General features: G+C 40.3%; 1 protein-coding gene across 9 annotated transcripts in view; it reads left to right on the top strand.

Annotated features, from left to right (window-relative positions):
- LOC143276007 (uncharacterized) overlaps positions 1-16,881 on the top strand; it is a 39,739-nt gene that overhangs the window by 5,408 nt on the left and 17,450 nt on the right. For 8 of the 9 annotated variants that reach the window (XM_076580382.1, XM_076580379.1, XM_076580381.1 and 5 more), the window contains exons 3-7: positions 1,578-1,901; positions 5,832-5,959; positions 7,177-7,372; positions 9,066-9,101; positions 11,607-12,584. In XM_076580382.1, coding sequence (XP_076436497.1) covers positions 1,578-1,901; positions 5,832-5,959; positions 7,177-7,372; positions 9,066-9,101; positions 11,607-12,584 — 1,662 coding nt within the window. The remainder of the gene's footprint in view (positions 1-1,577; positions 1,902-5,831; positions 5,960-7,176; positions 7,373-9,065; positions 9,102-11,606; positions 12,585-16,881) is intronic. The other variant, XM_076580376.1, reaches the window with a different exon arrangement.

Raw genomic sequence — 16,881 nt, 5'->3', positions numbered from 1 at the left:
CCTGCTTGACCTTCCTTCAGTGCAGGCCAGAAACAAGTTAGAACAGGTTAAGACCTACTTCAGAGCATTAGAAAACCCTCAAAACCCACTGCACGAAGCAGTCAAGGAACCAGAAGGCAGCCGTTCAGGACGAGGAAGATCATGGATGGGGCAAGCAGAAGACAACCCAGCTAGTATGTTTTTTGTGGTGGTGGTTGTTTTTGTGTTGTAATAGGTTTTTCCTTTTTCTCATTTCATTGACTGTTGTCCGTGTAATCAAATACAGAATATAAATTTGGGAAGCGTGTGAAGAGGATGGGGCTGAATTAACTCTCCTGGTTTACAGAAGGCAGCCATGAAGGGCGTTTTTTCTGGTGTGGTTTTGTTTTTGTATTTTGTTTTTATTTTTTCTTTGTATGCACATGATCAAGTGATGGATTGGCATATATGTGGGCACATACATATGTAATTGAGGAAAGAAGGGAATACCCCCCCCCCCCCCAAACCCCTCCCCCTGCCCCCCTTCCCAAAAAATGATGATTCAGTTTAAAGGTCACTCATACTATTTACAAATGAACATGGGAGTTACAGTCCACAAACAAACAAACAAACAAAAAAACAGCAACAAAAACCAACACAAAACAAAACAAAAACATGTGTAACAAGGGGGGGTCACTTCTTTTTGCTTGCAACAAAAGTTGATATTTTCCCTGCAGTAATTTTTACCCTCACATGTGTAATAAGGGTGGTCACCTCTTATTACATGCAGTAAAAGTAGATATATTTCTCTTTAGCAAATGTTGCACTACATATGTAATGAAAATGGTCAATTCTTTTTTTTGCATGCAATAAAAGTTGATGTTTTCCCTGCAGTAAATGTTGTGTTTAGATGTGAAATAATAAAAGTGATCACCTCTTATTGCATGCGATAAACGTTGATATTTTTCCTTTATCTTTCCTTGATCTTTCCTAAATGTTTCACTTACATGTGTCTATAAAAATGATCACTTCTTTTTGCATCCAATAGGTGGGTGGAATAGCCGAGTGGTTAAAGTGTTGGACTTTCAATCTTAGGGTCCTGGGTTCGAATCTTGGTGACAGTGCTTGGTGGGTAAAGGGTGGAGATTTTTCAGACCTCCCAGGTCAACATATGTGCAGATCTGCTTGTGCCTGAGCCCCCTTCATGCATATATGCAGAAGATCAAATATGCACGTTAAAGATCGTGCAATCCATGTCAGCGTTGGGTGGGTAATGGAAACAAGAGCATACCCAGCATGGATATCCCTGAAAACATAGTATGGCTGCCTACATGGTGGGGTAAATAAACAAAACGGTCATACACGTATAATGTTACATGTCTGTCTTAGTGTGTTTATGTGTGTGCCTGAAATCTGATTAAATGACACAGGAAACGAATGATGAGCGCCCAAAGCCAGCCAACAATCGGCTCTTCCCAGGTAGGCAGAGAGAGCATGTTGTGCAAATGACCCCATGTTTGCAAAGTGCTTTGAGCTTGGTCTCCGACCAAGAACAGGCGCTATATGAGTGTCCATATCATTCAATAAATGTTCATAATTTCCCTGTACCTCCTCAACAGCTGACAGCCATACCGGGTCCGTCCTTTTGGTCAGCGATGAGGAAACTACGGGCCCTCCACCTCCACGACAACCCACTGGGGAAGTTTGACACGCTTCAGAGTTTGTCCGCCTCACCTATTCTTGCCATTCTGACGCTGTACGACACTCCTCTGTACCTGAAGAAGAACTACCGCCACCACGTGGTCAACAGCATATGGACGCTGAAGGCGCTCGATCACCATGTCATCTCGGACGAAGAGATCATCGAGGATGCGTTTTTCGGGGGCCACTTCAGCGCTAAGTCCCCCTCCTTCAAGCTGGATTTGTGTCCACCCTCACCTGCGGTAAGGTTTTGGCTGTTGGTTGTTGGGGTTTTTTAGGGGGAGGGGGGGTTTCATATTTTTTGGGGGGTTGGTCTTGTTCAGTCTGGATAAAGCAGTGGTGGTGGTGTGTGTGTGTTTGTTTGTGTATGTGTGTGTGTGTGTGTAAGTGGTTTCTTTTGTGTGTTTGTGTGTGTATGTGTCTGTATAGTGTTTGAGTGTGTGTGTGTGTGTGCACATGTTTGTATTGTGTGTGTCTGTGTGCACGTGTTTGTAGTGTGTGTGCATGTGTGTATGCGTGTGTGTGTGTGTGTGCGCGCACGCGCGTGTGTATGTGTGTGTGTATTGTATATTTATGTGCATGCATGTCTGTGTATGTGTATGTATGTGTGTGTGTGTGTGTGTGTTCATGTGTGTGTGTGTGTGTGTGTTTGCAGTCATGCTGTAAACTTGTCACTGTAGACATGAGTATTGCACATGAATGACTATGGCTATGAAGGACAGAACAGTTTACTTTCATTAGTGTGCCCATGAAGATGTTGAATAACCCATGGGTTTAATTTTGCCTGTTAACCCCTAGGCTGCCTGCATGACGAGATAACTCGTCATGGCAAGCATGTATGCTTCGCTGCCTGCATGACGAGATAACTCGTCATCGAAATATTCTGACTTTTCCCTGGTTTGCATTCACTTCCTTGGCAAAAATAGTGCTAGCTTTAGCCTGGGGAATCTCTCTAGATTCTATTCATAGCTAGAAACCCCATCTACGTCATGAAGCAGTCCTTTATTTGAACGTTTTGGTTGGGTCACTGTCCAAGTGTTTGCCTGACTTCTCTCCTCGCTTGCTCAACAAAATGTCGGACTGACGCCGTGCTCAAGACATGCGATCGTGACGAACTAAATCAACCATGATTTCTTTCTTTAGCTGATGCTCAGAAAGAATTGAAGCGTAAATTCGAAGGAGAAGATAGAGATGAACATTTATAGGACGATCTGATAGAAAATAAATGAATAATGAAGAGAGTGGCCACGATGCGACTGTCAGTGAGTGATGCCGGCTGTACAGATCTTAGCAGACGACAGATGACCAAATTAGCAGCAGAGCGATAGTCTTGGCACGCAGCCAACGCGGTCTGATGAGAACTGAATCAAGTGACTGTGTGAGAGGGGTGAGGAGGAGGGGGGTGGAGACTGCGGGGGCGTGGCCTCACATCCATCTTATCACTTGGAGAAGTCACAATGTATTGTGTATCTATCTCTTAAAAAAAAATATATATATATTGTGGTTGTTCTAGTATGATTTTGTGTTTGCAGATATCCATTTGTCCAGAAAATATGATGTTTTTGTGCAAATTACCTGACTAATGTTTGTAATGAACAAGTTGAAAATGTGACAAAAAACAAAACACTGATTTAAAAACAACAGCATGTCACTAAAAATATATAAAATGGGAAAACAGCATGTGTTTTGTATTCTTTATTCATTTACCTTTCAGAAAATATATACTTTTATGGGTCTTTCTCCAATAACAAAGAGCACAGAATTTTTTGAAAATTTATACCCGTTTTTTGTGAAAAAACCTTGGCAAATAGATTTCACTTAAATCTTATTCTCCTGGCAGCGAAAGGGTTAAAGTGCCATGAATTCCATTATGCCTGATAAATTACACACACACACACACATGCACACATGCACACACACACACACACACACACACACACACACACAATATGCACACACATACACATCTTGCATCCATCTCGCAAAGGACAGTTAGACTTAGAGGAAGCCGCAGATGAGGAAGACAGAGGAAGAGATGGAAAGACAAGACAGGCATGAACAAGTCAGAATCACAGACAGCGGCGGAGGACAGACAGACATACAGAGAGAGAGAGAGGTGGAGGAGAGTGGTGGCAGTGTTGTCTGCACTGGTACCCTCAAACATCATCATCATCATTGTCAACATCTTCACCGGATGCCTGTTGACGGCATCAAGGGTTTGGCGAAGATCAAAGTGAATAATCATCATCATCATCATCATTACTGTCATCATCTTCACCCGATGTCTGTTGACGGCATCAACAGAAGTCAAGGGTGTGGTGAAGATGAAGGTGAATAATCATCATCATCATCATCATTACTGTCATCATCTTCATCGGATGTCTGTTGACGGCATCAGCAGAAATCAAGAATTAGGTGAAGATGAAGGTGAATAATCATCATCATCATCATCATTACTGTCATCATCTTCACCCGATGTCTGTTGACGGCATCAACAGAAATCAAGGGTTAGATGAAGATGAAGGTGAATAATCATCATCATCATCATCATTACTGTCATCATCATCATCATTGTCATCATCTTCACCCAATATGTGTTGATGGCATCAGCAGAAATCAAGAATTAGGTGAAGATGAAGGTGAATAATTGTCATCACCATCATCATTACTGTCATCATCTTCACCTGATGTCTGTTGACGGCATCAACAGAAGTCAAGGGTTAGGTGAAGAAGAAGTTGAATGATGATGATGATGATGATCATCATCATCATCATCATTGTCAGCATCTCATTGGATGTCAAGAATTAGGTGAAGATGAAGGTGAATTATTATCATCATCATCATTGTCATCATCTTCTCCCAATGTCTATTGACAACATCAACAGAAATCAAGGGTTAGATGAAGATGAAGGTGAATAATTATCGTCATCATCATCATTACTGTCATCATCTTCACCCGATGTCTGTTGTTGGCATCAGCAGAAGTCAAGGGTTTGGTGAAGGTGAATAATTATCATCATCATCATCATTACTGTCATCATCTTCATCGGATGTCTGTTGACGGCATCAACAGAAGTCAAGGGTTTGGTGAAGATGAAGGTGAATAATTATCATCATCATCATCATTACTGTCATCATCTTCACCCGATGTCTGTTGACGGCATCAGCAGAGATCAAGTGTTAGGTGAAGATGAAGGTGAATAATTATTATCATCATCATCATTATCATTACTGTCATCATCTTCTCCCGATGTCTGTTGACGGCATCAACAGAAATCAAGGGTTAGATGAAGATGAAGGTGAATAATAATCATCATCATCATCATTACTGTCATCATCTTCACCTGATGTCTGTTGACGGCATCAACAGAAGTCAAGGGTTAGGTGAAGAAGAAGTTGAATGATGATGATGATGATGATCATCATCATCATCATCATTGTCAGCATCTCATTGGATGTCTGCTGACGGCGTCAGCAGAAGTCAAGGGTGTGGCGAAGATGAAGGTGAATAATCATCATCATCATCATCATCATTGTCATCATCTTCACCTGACGTATGTTGACGGCATCAGCAGAAATCAAGAATTAGGTGAAGATGAAGGTGAATAATTATCATCATCATCATTATTACTGTCATCATCTTCACCCGATGTCTGTTGACGGCATCAGTATCAGTATCAGTGTCAGTAGCTCAAGGAGGCGTCACTGCGTTCGGTCAAATCCATATACGCTACACCACATCTGCCTAGGAGATGCCTGACCAGCAGCGTAACCCAACGCGCTTAGTCAGGCCTTGAGAAAAATAAATAGATAAATAAAATAAATATAAAATAAAATAAAATAAAATAATAAATAAAAATAAAATATAAAAAAATAAAATAGAAAATAACAAAAATATAATAATGTAATAATGATAATAATAATAATGATAAAATAAATAAATAAAATAAAAAATAACAAAAATTAAAATATAATAATAATAATAATAATAATATAAATGACGGCTTCAGCAGAAGTCAAGGGTCAGGAGTCAAGGGTCAGGCAAAGGTGAAGGTGAATAATTATCACCATCATCATCATCATCATCATCATCATCATCACTATTGTCATCATCTTCACCCGATGTCTGTTGACGGTGTGTGGCGGTGGTGGTGGTGTGGTACCTGTGCAGAACGCCAGCTACAGGGAGGAGGTGCGGTGCTTCCATCAGCTGGAGGCTCAGATCAACAAGATCCTGGCCAAGTACTCCCCAGTGGTCGTCGTGCAGCGCTACCTCCGGGGCTACTTCACCAGGAAAAGGTACTACTGGTACTACCTTACTACTACATGGTACTACCTCACTACTACATGGTCCTACCTTGCTACTACAACTTGTTTCGTGATGTCCCTCCGTGGGCGCTGATGGACTTCTTGAAAGAAGTGAACATTTTTAATCAGATTTGAAGGTTTTAAACTATGGATGTTTTTTTAAACTTTGAGTGGAAAGTTTAAAGTGGTGACTCGTTTTAATTGTTGTTGTTTTTTTTTACCCTTGTAGTAGGTATTAACGTGGCAATAGCCTTGAGATGGCCTTAGTGGTCGGCGAGGCTCTAAGCACCATAATTTCATTTTATTTCTTACTACTACAACTACTGCTACTATTACTGCTGTTACTGCTACTGCTGCTGCTACTGCTGCTGCTGCTGTTGCTGCCACTACTGCTGCTGCTGTTGCTACCACTACTGCTGCTACTAATGCTGCTGCTGTTATTGCTACGACTGGTGCTGTTACTACTACTACTTCTGCTGCTGCTACTACTATTACTGATAATAATAATGATAATGATATTAATGGTAATTTTCTTAATGTTCATTTAGCTTACGGCCATTTTAATGCAGGTCTTTATATCTGTCATAATATGAAAATTGAATAGAAAATGTTTTTAAAAAAGGGTACTTGTAATCATGATGGTGATGATGACGATGTTATTGATTATGGTAGTAGTGATAATATTGATGATAATGGTAATGATGATGATAATAATGATAACAACAGCAACAACGATGATAATGATGATGATAATGATAATAATGATAATAGTAGTAATAATGATATGATGATGGTAATGATGATGTTAATAATAGTCATAATAATTATGATAGAAATATTAATGATAATCATAATGATGATGATTATCATTACCATCATGATAATAGTAAAAACAATAATACTAAAAAATAAAAAAAAAAGAATAACAATCATACTATTTCATTGCACATTTCTTGTCTTTGCTGCTGTGTGCACATGTCAGATGATCGGTATAAGGACAGGCCTGGCGCTTCCCGTTTTTTGAGGAAGTGTCTAAGTTTGTTCCAGTGTACCTTTTTATTTACCTGTGTGCTAGCAAGCTGAATTGGTAGCATAAGCAGCACTTAACTTGAAGTTGTGTACTTTGTGAATGGAGAGAGTTACCGCTCTTTACTATTTGTTAATCATGCTAAATTTAGAAACCGCACACACTCGCATCTTCTGTTTAGACTGGGATTAGTTCCCCCTGGGAAGCACCCTCAGCGAAGCCACCAGCATCAGCCGCGGAACCAGGATGTGTTGATGATGCCGCCTGTGGCTCCGCCCCCTCAACAGCAGCAGCAGCAGCAGCCAGCGGCCTCGTTGCCTTCCACCGTCTCCTCGGCAGCGCCCCTGCAACAACTAGCCGCTGAAATGGCTGATGAGGTAGATTTCCTTTTTTCCACTTTCTCCTCCGCCCCCCCTCCCCCCCACTTTTCCAGTGTGAGTTTTTTTAGTTTTTCTTTCATTTTTTGGTTTTTCTTTTCTTTCTTTTTTTCTCCGGGTTAGTTTTTCGGTTTTTCTTTCTTTCTTTTCTTTCTCTGGGTTAGTTTTTCAGTTTTTCTTTTCTTTCTTTTCTTTCTCTGGGTTAGTTTTTCAGTTTTTCTTTCTTTATTTCTTTCTCCGGGTTGGTTTTTCAGTTTTTCTTTCTTTATCTCTTTCTCTAGGTTAGTTTTTCAGTTTTTCTTTCTTTATCTCTTTCTCTAGGTTAGTTTTTCAGTTTTTCTTTCTTTATTTTCTTTCTCTGGGTTAGTTTTTCAGTTTTTCTTTCTTTCTTTCTTTCACTGGGTTAGTTTTTCAGTTTTTCTTTCTTTCTTTCTTTCTCTAGGTTGGTTTTTCAGTTTTTCTTTCTTTATTTCTTTCTCCGGGTTGGTTTTTCAGTTTTTCTTTCTTTATCTCTTTCTCTGGGTTAGTTTTTCAGTTTTTCTTTCTTTCTTTCTTTCACTGGGTTAGTTTTTCAGTTTTTCTTTCTTTCTTTCTTTCTCTAGGTTGGTTTTTCAGTTTTTCTTTCTTTATTTCTTTCTCTAGGTTAGTTTTTCAGTTTTTCTGTCTTTATTTCTTTCTCTGGGTTAGGTTTTCAGTTTTTCTTTCTTTATTTCTTTGTCCGGGTTAGTTTTTCAGTTTTTCTTTCTTTATTTCTTTCTCTAGATTAGGTTTTCAGTTTTTCTTTCTTTCTTTCTTTCTCCAGGTTAGTTTTTCAGTTTTTCTTTCTTTTATTTCTTTCTCCAGGTTTTTTTTTCTTTTCTTTTTTTTTATTTTGTTTAGTTTTCACCTCATTTTAATTCCTTTCTGTGTTAGAACTTCAGTGTCACAACTGAAATAGCTTTGGGGGTAATTTTCATTGTCTGTTTTTTTTTTCTCTTCCTTTTTTTTTTATAGTATTATTATTATTATTATTATTTTATTTTTTTTTTTAAATTCTTTCTTCTTTGTTTCTTACTGTGTTTGGAATGTCAGAAAAGGAACTGAAATAGCTTTGGAGGTTTTGATGGGGTTTTTTTTATCCTTTTTTTTTTGGTCCCCTTCTGTGTGAGGAATGTAAGTACAGAAACTAAAATATTTTTAGAGGTAAATTTCCGTTCCAGATTTTTCCCCTTCCTTTTCTTTCTTCTTCTTTGTTGTTGTTGAAGATAATTGATTGCATGGATTTTCTTCTTCGTTTTTTTTTCTGTATACATTTTTCATTGATTGTTTGATCTGTATAATTTGTGCATGTCTCTGTCCTAGGTGTGTACTGCATTTATTTCTGTGTCTCCAACTGTATGCATGTGTGTGTGTCATAAGTTATTTCATTTTTGTTGCCGGCATCGCGGTGTTTTTTTTTTTCTGTGCAGAAATACAGGTTTGTTTTGATCTTCTTGAAACGGCATCAAGATATACAAAAGGCTTTTAGAGATATTTGTTTAAATCCATCTGTGGTACGAAAAGGAGGTCGAAATGGTGCCGTAAGGTATATAATAGCATTTACAGATGGTTATTTATATTCGTCTATGGTATAAAAAAAAAAAAAAAGAGAGAGAGATTCAAATCATACAGCTCACACAGAGAAATGTGTTTCCCTTGTTTTTCTTTTTCATAGTCTTCCAGAAAAGTTAAACCGCCTTCCGGTCAAAAGGTATTGTTTTTAGTCTAGTGCTTTTAGTTTGCTAGTGGCTGTGTTGTGTTTTTAGCACTACGCATTTGGAGCCTGGTGTTAGAAAGGTAGTACACGTTTGTATGTATGGTGTGTGTGTGTGTGTGTGTGTGTGTGCATGCGTGTGTGTGTGTGTGTGAATGTATATATGTAAAAAGGTATCATTAAAAGCCCAGTGTTTTTAGTTTGCTAGAGGCTGTGTTGTTTTTAGCACTACACATTTGGAGCCTGGTGTTAGAAGGGTAGTACACGTTTGTATGTATGGTGTGTGTGTGTCTGTGTGTGTGTGTGTGTGTGTACATGTATTTGCGTGTGTGTGTGTGAGTGTGTGTGCGTGTGTGTGTGCATGCATGTGTGTGAATGTATGTATGTCAAAAGGTATCATTAAAAGCCCAGTGTTTTTAGTTTGCTAGATGTGCATTTTTAGCACAATGCTCATAGAGCCTGCTTTTAGAAGGGTGGTATTTTTTTTTTTATCTTTGTGTATGCACTTGTAATTGTATGTATGTATATGTGTGTGTGTGTGTGTAATGTGTATGTGTGTGTTGTATATATGTATGTATGTATGTTTGTGTGTGTGTGTGTGTGTGTATGTGTGTGTGTGTATGTGTGTGTGTGTGTGTATGCATACGTATGGATGCATGTATGTATGTATGTATGTGTGTGTGTGTGTGTGTGTGTGTGTGTGTTGTATTGTGCATGTATGATTGTATGTACATATTCATGTACAAAAGAATGTATGTGTGTGTTTTTGTATATGTGTGTGTGTGTAGGGGTGTATGGTTGTGTATGTATGTGTTTATGTGTTTGTCAGAAGATATTACTGTGACTGCGAGTCCATTCATTTTAGTTTGCTTGTGGCTGTGATGCATTTTTAGCACAACACACGCGGAGTGTGCTGTTAGAAGGATATTTTGTATATATCTATGTGTGTGTATGTGTATATGATATGTGTGTGTTTGTGCACATATTTATTCTCTCTCTCTCTCTCTCTCTCTTCTTTTTGATTAGTTTGTTTTAAATTCTGTAATTTCAAAGATAACTGAATCCCTAATTTTCATATTTTTCCTGTTGATCCAAGATTCTTTTTTTTTTCTTTTTTTTTTATTTAAAAGCAGATACGTTGTAGCGCCTGTGTGTCAGTATGCATGCTTTAATTCCTCCATGAAAGAGTAATTGTACACAATTTGGACTATACACTTGGACCACCTGTAAGCTTGTTCCAAGAAAGTTCTAAAGCTGTTGGAAGAATATGGGAAGACTTGTTTTTCCATCAGTTTATCATACCAATACACATGGACCACCTGTAAGCTTGTTCCGAGAAAGTTCTAAAGCTGTTGGAAGAATAAGGGAAGACTTGTTTTTCCATCAGTTTATCGTACCAGTACACAAGGACCACCTGTAAGCTTGTTCCGAGAAAGTTCTAAAGCGGTAAGAAGAATATGGGAAGACTTGTTTTTCCATCAGTTTATCATACCAATACACAAGGACCACCTGTAAGCTTGTTCCGAGAAAGTTCTAAAGCTGTTGGAAGAATAAGGGAAGACTTGTTTTTCCATCAGTTTATCATACCAATACACAAGGACCACCTGTAAGCTTGTTCCGAGAAAGTTCTAAAGCGGTAAGAAGAATATGGGAAGACTTGTTTTTCCATCAGTTTATCATACCAATACACAAGGACCACCTGTAAGCTTGTTCCGAGAAAGTTCTAAAGCGGTAAGAAGAATATGGGAAGACTCGCTTGCCAGTCAGTTTATCATATCATTGGCTGTATGTTTGTATCCAGTGGTCTAATTCCAGTTGAAATTTGATTTTAAAGGTTTGATGTTGATGTTGGTGTTTTGTTGTGATTCTTTTAACCATGACAACCTTCCTCGCCCATTTGAAAACGGAGGTGTGTGGAGGGATGCATATGTTGGATTGTAACTGATCTAAAATTCATTTCTCTGCAGTCTGTTTGCATGCCTTTCTATCTTACCTGCCATCCATTTGGCTAGATATATATTGACATATGTTTATGTAGCTAGTCATCTTGGCGTCTGCTTTTTGGCTTTGGTAGTCAGTGTGTGGGGGGGTGGGGTGGGGGATGAGGGTTGGGTTGGGTTGGTAGATCAGTGCCTAAATTTGTGTTTAAGTTTGACATCATTTGAGAGGCAGATTTTATTCACCTTCATTTCTTCATGCAAACAAGTCGACAGTTCATGACTTTATCGAGAGCAGCAGGCATAGTCAGGTGGAAAACAGTCCCATAAAGGAGCACCAGTGGTGACATCTCTGGAAGCTGACAACAACACACAAAAAAACCCAGATAGTTCATGACCGATATCAATAGAGAGCAACAAGCATGGTCAGGCAGAAAACAGTCACAGACAGAGAGGAGCACCAACATTGACATCTCTGGATACTGACACCCTCCCCCCCTCAACCCCCCCCCTCCACTCCTCCCCCCATGACACACACCTCTACCTCCGTCTTCTTGTCCCCCAGAGTGGGCTGGTTCCCCCTCCCTCCCCCTCCCTGGCGGATGACCTGATGTTGGAAGCAGGAGGGGCGCGCCGCAACATCTACATCAACCTGGCCAAGCTGCAGACCGGCATGCTGCAGACGCTGCACGACGAGGCGGAGACGCTGGAGCCCAGCTACCGACAGACGGCACGCAGCAACGCAGACCTCACCACCGCCAGGGAGCAGCAGCAGCAGCAAGGCAGGAAGAAGAAGAAGAAAGAGCAGGAGAAAGGGAAACCCACGCGCATCAAGAGCGTCAGGCAGTTCTTCGGGCCCGTGGTGGACACGGAGCCGGAGGATGAAGGGGAGGAGGCGGAGGAAGACGAGGAGTTCCCGTTGACGCAGTACCGCATCCGAGGGCGCCAGCCCACCCTCGTCCTGGCCGATGCCACCACTGACATGATCCTGTCACGGGTGGAGGCCGGCAGGCACGTGCGGGAGGCGGAGGCGGAGCGCGTGCAGAAAGCCAGGGCTGAGCCGGCCCCCTCCGCCGTGCCCTACAGCTTCCTGAACAACGACCAGCGCCTGTTCGCCCGGGTGCATGGCACCATGGGGCTGTCCTGCCTGTTCGCCGTGCAGAAGGCGTACCGCGACCGGGAGAAAGCGGAGAAGGCCACGGCCAAGATGGAGTACATCATGGCCATGCGGGAGGAGCGTCAGCGCGCCAAGGAGCGCATCCACCTTTACCAGGATGAGAAGCGGAACCAGGCCATCCGCAAGCGGGACCAGGACCGCGCCCGCATCCTCGACCAGATGGAGAAGCGCGAGCTGATGCGCCTCAACTACCTCGACAGGCGGCAGGAGCTGAAAGGCCGCGCCAATGAGGTCTCCAAGACCCTGCACGCCGACAACACCTTCATGACGGAGTTCAACTCCCAGCATACCTCTGTGTCCAAGGCCCTGCTCCGGCACGACAGGCAGGCTCGCTACGAAGACAAAATTACCAATCGCAAGGACAAGGTGAGTCGGCTGGATCCAGGTTGTCTTGGTTTTGGGAAAGCTTCGTTAGGGTCTGTTCTTTCCTGTCCCTTTGCTGTGTGTGTGTGTCTCTCTCTCTCTCTCTCTCTCTCTCTCTCTCTCTCTCTCTCTCTCTCTTTTATATTAATCTTATATTGTTTCTTTTCAGGTTTTTTTAATGTGCATTTTATTACCAGCATGCTTACACATTTGTCTTTTTGTATTACACAGCATGGACCATTTTAAGGGTGGGACTGGAGGGGAATAAAACAACACCATTGCTGATCTATTGTCCTTGAAAATGAAGAATTTTTTCTCGTCTTGTCTTGTCTCCTCGCCCCTAGCCCTGCCACTCTTTTTCTTATATGCTGTCCTTTTTCTAATACATACTGGTAAGGACACAGCTGAGATGACCCCTTATGTTGTACACACATTTCTTAGCTCCTTCGCATTCTTTTGGATCCTTAAGCTTCTTCTTCTTCTTCTGCGTTCGTGGGCTGCAACTCCCACATTCACTCGCATGTACACGAGTGGGCTTTTACGTGCATGACCGTTTTTACCCTGTCATGTAGGCAGCCATACTCCGCTTTCGGGGGTGTGCATGCTGGGTATGTTCTTGCTTCCATAACCCACTGAACGCTGACATGGATTACAGGATCTTTAACGTGCGTATTTGATGTTTTGCTTGCATATACACATGAAGGGGGTTCAGGCACTAGCAGGTCTGCACATATGTTGACCTGGGAAATCGGAAAAATCTCCACCCTTTACCCACCAGGCGCCATCACCGTGATTCAAACCCGGGACCCTCAGATTGAAAGTCCAACACTATAACCACTCGGCTATTGCGCCCGTCGGATCCTTAAGCGTTTGGTGAATATATAATTTATGAGGTAATCTTTTGGGGGTTTTTTTCCCTGTATATTTCTTTGTCTTGTCTTATTCCTGTTTTCTACTTCCTTCTCCTTGGACGGCCTTGGGAAATCATTGGGTTGTGAAACAAATTAAAAAAATCTCCTGCTTTGGTTGAGAACAGGTCAGAATTGTGATTGGTCTCTCTGGATCAGTTAATATGGTGGAGAGTTCACTGCCATATTGCTGAGATATCTGACGAGTTCAGAGGGGAGGAAAGTGCAGAGATATCAGGCGTACAATTAGCTGTCTCCTTCAAAGAGAACTTCAGTGGATCCCAGTTGCTGTCTTTGAAGGGTCTATAACATTCGCCTAAGTTTTTCCCCTACCTCTTATCGTTTATATATTTCATGTTCATTCATTTTATTATTCATTTTGCGTCTTTGAAGGAAAATTGTCAGCACTGCTTGAGCTGTTATCGTTACAGAGTTTTCAGTTGGTCATTCCTGCAAACAGCATTATGTCTTAAGGTTGAATCATTTCTGTCTGATTTGCTGTTAAACAGACAGTTAAGTAACTAGGTCATGATTTTACTCAAACAGATTGCTGCATCTGTGCATTCAGTTATCTTCTGCATGTTGCAGCTTAGTTCCAGTTATCATTTCCTTTTCAAATTGTAAAAGTATAAACTTGTATCAGATACTTGAACAGTTAATCTTTTGATTTCTTTGTTTTTGTTCTTTTCCGGTTTGCAGTTTGCTTCTGCATGTTGCAGCTAGTATCTTTTACCTTTCTTTTCTTTTTAAATTCTGAAGGTATAAGAATCAGACACTCAAACAGTTAATCTCTTTGTTTCTTTGTTTTTTGTTCTTTTCCGGTATTCGGTTTGCTTCTGCATGGCGCAAGTCAGTTCCCAGTATCTTTTTCATTTCTTTTCTTTTCCAGTTCTGAAAGTATAAGTAAATACTCGAACAGTTACTCTGTTTATTTCTTTGGGGTTTTTTTGTTTGTTCTTTTCCAGCACCAGGAGACAGCACAGTCTTGCCCCCTGCCTCCCATAACTGCATTGACCATGTCTTTGACACTAACAGCTGCAAATGACTTAAGATAACCAGTGACATCCAGCACAGCAGCAACCTCTCTCAGTCTCTCCCTCCCCCCCTCTCTCTCTCTCAGGGATGCATGCACGCATAAATGGGCAAGTGTGCGCGCAGACACACACACACACACGCACGCACACACACACACACACGCACACACGCATGCACACACACACGCACAGAGTCTTCCAACTGTGTAATTAGGTTCATTGTCAACTCAATCAGTCAATTTGAGCTGACTGGACAAAACTTTCTGGCAGGTTTTTTTTTTTTTTTTGTTTTTTTTTTTTTTTTTTTTTTTTTAAGAAGAAGAAGAAGACAGTGAATAGTGATTACACAGTCCGTAAGAGCTGGTTTGTGGTGTAAAACAAAATACACAAATGCTGACACCCCACAGAAAAACAGAACAAAACAACAACAACAAACAACAATAGCCAAATGCAAAAATAAAAAAGACAATCCCCAAAAAGATTGTATTTGTTTTGTTTTACTTCATTTCCTTCTACTCTAGAATTCTGCTTGGTGTTGAGAACTTTTATCGTTGTTTTGCTTGTGTTAAATCTCTTGGAAGTTCATAAATTTTGTGACGTTGCACAGAACCCTGTTCATTTCTAATTGTTTTGTTTATTTTGTTTGTGGGGGTTTGTTGAAATTTGCCTTTACGCCATTATTAATTCTGTAGTATCACTATTGAGCTTATTGATAACAACAGTGATAATGGTGATGATGGGATTTCAGAGGGGTTTGTTTTGTTTAAGTACGTACTTACACCATATTATATAGTGTCACTGTTGAGTTGCTTGATAACAGCAGTGATGAAATGATGATGGAATTTCAGCCTCTGATTCCCAAATCATCGTACACAAAGAAGGGTTTGTTTAAGTGTATGCGTACACCGTTTTTGACTCACTTGTGTAAACAAAGTGAGTCTATGTTTTAACCCGGTGTTCGGTTGTCTGTGTGTGTGTCTGTGTGTCCGTGGTAAACTTTAACATTGCCATTTTCTCTGCAAATACTTTGTCAGTTGACACCAAATTTGGCATAAAAATAGAAAAAATTCATTTCTTACCAGTCATCTTGTTTAAAACAATATTGCTTCTCTGGGATGGGCACAAAAAACAAAAAACAAAAAAAAGCCAAATTGTATGCAAACTGAATTTACTGTTATATATATATATATATATATATATTTTTTTTTTTTTTTTTTTTTTTTTTTTTTTAATTCTCAAAACTTGGCACTTTCATCTGATATTCTGACACAACAACAAGAGCAGTCATTTTTATCATTTTTTGTTCAAACAGGAACTTCTGTTGCTAAGCATGGAAGTTTTATTTGTTTTGCATGTCTTTGGTGCAGATAGTAAAAAAGGGAAATTAATCTGTAATTAATGCTAGGGGGCTTAATTTGCTTTGAACTGATCTTTCTCATCTTAAACATTACATTTTGAAATTATACTCTATACATAAAAAGCTTGTGTATTTTACTCTTAGTGTACAGGGCTTTCACTGTGTTCATTCACCTAAGTGGTCTTTTGTCGGAAAATACTAAAATCAATACGACGAGTGGACTTTATAGATCTATTGGCTGAGCCCTGAAGGTCACGGGCAAAAATCAATTGCATACACATATTTATACATATTCAATGCGCATGCTCATATTCTTCACGAACGCGAATGACGCCATTTTGTTTCAAGTTGTTGACCTGCCTGTTCAATCCTATATTCAATCGACAATACACGATAACAGGTGATGGAAGGTTGGAGAAGGAGACCATTAAATATTTATTCAGAGAAAGATTTGTGAACACCTCATCACTTACTGGATTATGCCCCAAACTGCCATAAAAATATGTTGCAGTGTGATTGCAGCGATAGCCACGTCTCCTTTAACGCGGACTTAAAAAGAATTTTTAATCGCCCTTAAAGATTTTTTGAATGCCCAAGATACACCAGAACAATATGATTTAAATAGTGTTCTCACTGCGAATACCACAATCAATTTATCGCCCTTTAAAAAAGCATGTTTAAATGTTTTATTTTTGAATGACAGTTAAGGAGCCACGATAGTGTAATGAGTAAGACAGTTTCTTCTCACCTGAACACGCGGGGTTCAAATCTACCGTTAGGACCTTTTTTTTCCTCTCTTTTTTCTTTTTCTTTTAACCCGAAGCTCTATAATAACAAATACAGAACACATTTTAACGATTACATTTTTTTTTTTTTAAGTGTATCACAAGTGAGTCTTGAAGGCCTTGCCTCTCTTGTTGTGTTGTGTTACTGTTCAGTGATGGGTGTGAAGGCCGAATGGTCAGTGCACTGGATCCTTGCCCAAGTTTCCTGAGTTCCAC

The sequence above is a fragment of the Babylonia areolata genome, chromosome 31, assembly GCF_041734735.1.
Source record: "Babylonia areolata isolate BAREFJ2019XMU chromosome 31, ASM4173473v1, whole genome shotgun sequence".
Classification (NCBI taxonomy): Eukaryota; Metazoa; Mollusca; class Gastropoda; order Neogastropoda; family Buccinidae; genus Babylonia; species Babylonia areolata.
The sequence above is the reverse complement of the archived record's forward strand: the minus strand, read 5'-3'. Positions and strand labels throughout refer to the sequence as shown.